Consider the following 1685-nt stretch of genomic DNA (forward strand, 5'->3'; position numbering starts at 1 on the left):
CAATGCTTGTAACAGACTACATAATTACTTCTTCAGACTGTAGGGATTTGTTATTTTGGTACAGGTAACTGATTCTGCTTCATGGAGTCTTATTAAGCTTTTTGTAAACTAGAAAAATTGATATTATATGACTAGATGATGAAACAATAAAAATCTGTCATTAGGAAATATTTCTTAAGAATCTTAGAGTGTTTAACGTATTAATAAAATAATTCTGGATCAAATAAATAAAAATAATATGGGGAAGGCTATAAAAACATCTGAGAATAACGTATACTGCCTCTGTATTTCTACGTAAAACTAATTTTATTTTTCGTGTTTATAAATCAACTTTGATATATATTGAAAAGAATAAAAACATAAATAACAGTCAAAAATAATTTCTGCCACTTTATTAATGACATTTTTTATATATACACACACATGTTGATGAATGCTACACACGTTTATAATTAATCAAATGTGTTTTCTTTCAGCAATACTATTTCTCTCTAAATGCTTCTTAGAATGGAATGGGACCCTCCTCCCAACCTGTAATGTCAAAATATGTTTTCTCTTTTCTCCAATCTTACTGACATTACAGTCTTATAGTATTACAATGTATCATACACAGGCGGCACTACAAAATGATTATAAAAGTCATGAATGCTAAAATTACAATTTACATAAAATTTACAATTTAAACTCCACAGAGTTCATTTCCCTGGCTGCTGCTTTTCTTTTTCTTGTTCCAAAGCAGCAATTTCTTTCTCCAATTCTGCACAAGCTCTTTCAATCTCATAGTTCTTACTCACAAGACCTACCCAATTTGCTTCCAGATCTCTCAGTTTATCTCCTGATGCCCTCTGAGCTGTTTTCCTCTGCCAGTTAACTTCTTGAATTTCCTTCCTCAGATCTTGCAGCTGCTTCTGGGTCTGATGTAACATTTTCATCAATACTGAATTATACATTTTCCAAGCCTCACAACCGTATGTTAACATTAAATCTAAATTTGCTATACGAGTTGCTTGGTGCTCAAGCTGAGCGAGAGAATTGTCGACACAATCAGTCCAGGCTGCAATATCAGTCATTTTACCAGCAGAAGGTTGAGGTAACTCGTATCTCTTCATACTCAACATTTCCATCGGTTGTCTGGCCTGCAACCTTTCGAATTCTGATTTCATTATTTCAGTCTCAAAACTATGCATATTAAGCGAAGGCAAAAGTTCCAAGTAATTTTTTGTCGGCCTATATCTTCTGGTCTCTTCTTCAATCATGGAGAGCACAGCTTCACGTACACCAGGTTCATCATATCCTTGATCAATGTACGGTAAGGCATCTACCACAACTTCTCCAGCCATGACAAAAAATAAAACAACACTCACAAACAATGGAAATCAAGAATTATTCAAATAAAAATAATTAAGTACAATAATTAAACAAAATAAAGGCACAAATACTCCCCACAACTAAAAACAGCCAGGATTCAGTATATGCTTAATAGCGCCATCTCTAAATCTCACTTCGTAAATATATTGTGAAGACACGAATCTGCACAATTCTGACGCATACAATACGTATTAATGATAAATAACGTTTGCATATGCAGAGGCAAGTATTTACAATTCCCCCCCCCCACACACACACACACAAAAAAAAAAAGGAATTTCGAAAAGCTCACCTCCATCGTAGTAGACTTTTAAGAG

The 1685-nt window shown here is 33.9% G+C and overlaps 1 protein-coding gene across 1 annotated transcript; it reads right to left on the bottom strand.

Moving 5' to 3' along the window:
* Positions 1 to 377: 377 nt before the first annotated feature.
* Positions 378 to 1457, bottom strand: BCAS2 (BCAS2 pre-mRNA processing factor). Its single transcript, XM_090371382.1, has one exon. It carries the CDS (start codon positions 1338 to 1340, stop codon positions 696 to 698), a length of 645 nt encoding a protein of 214 aa, XP_090227508.1. The 5' UTR covers positions 1341 to 1457; the 3' UTR covers positions 378 to 695.
* Between the last annotated feature and the right edge of the window lie 228 nt (positions 1458 to 1685).

Source organism: Mastigoproctus giganteus, chromosome 4, assembly GCF_048544385.1.
Source record: "Mastigoproctus giganteus isolate SK-2022 chromosome 4, ASM4854438v1, whole genome shotgun sequence".
In the NCBI taxonomy this organism is placed as follows: Eukaryota; Metazoa; Arthropoda; class Arachnida; order Uropygi; family Thelyphonidae; genus Mastigoproctus; species Mastigoproctus giganteus.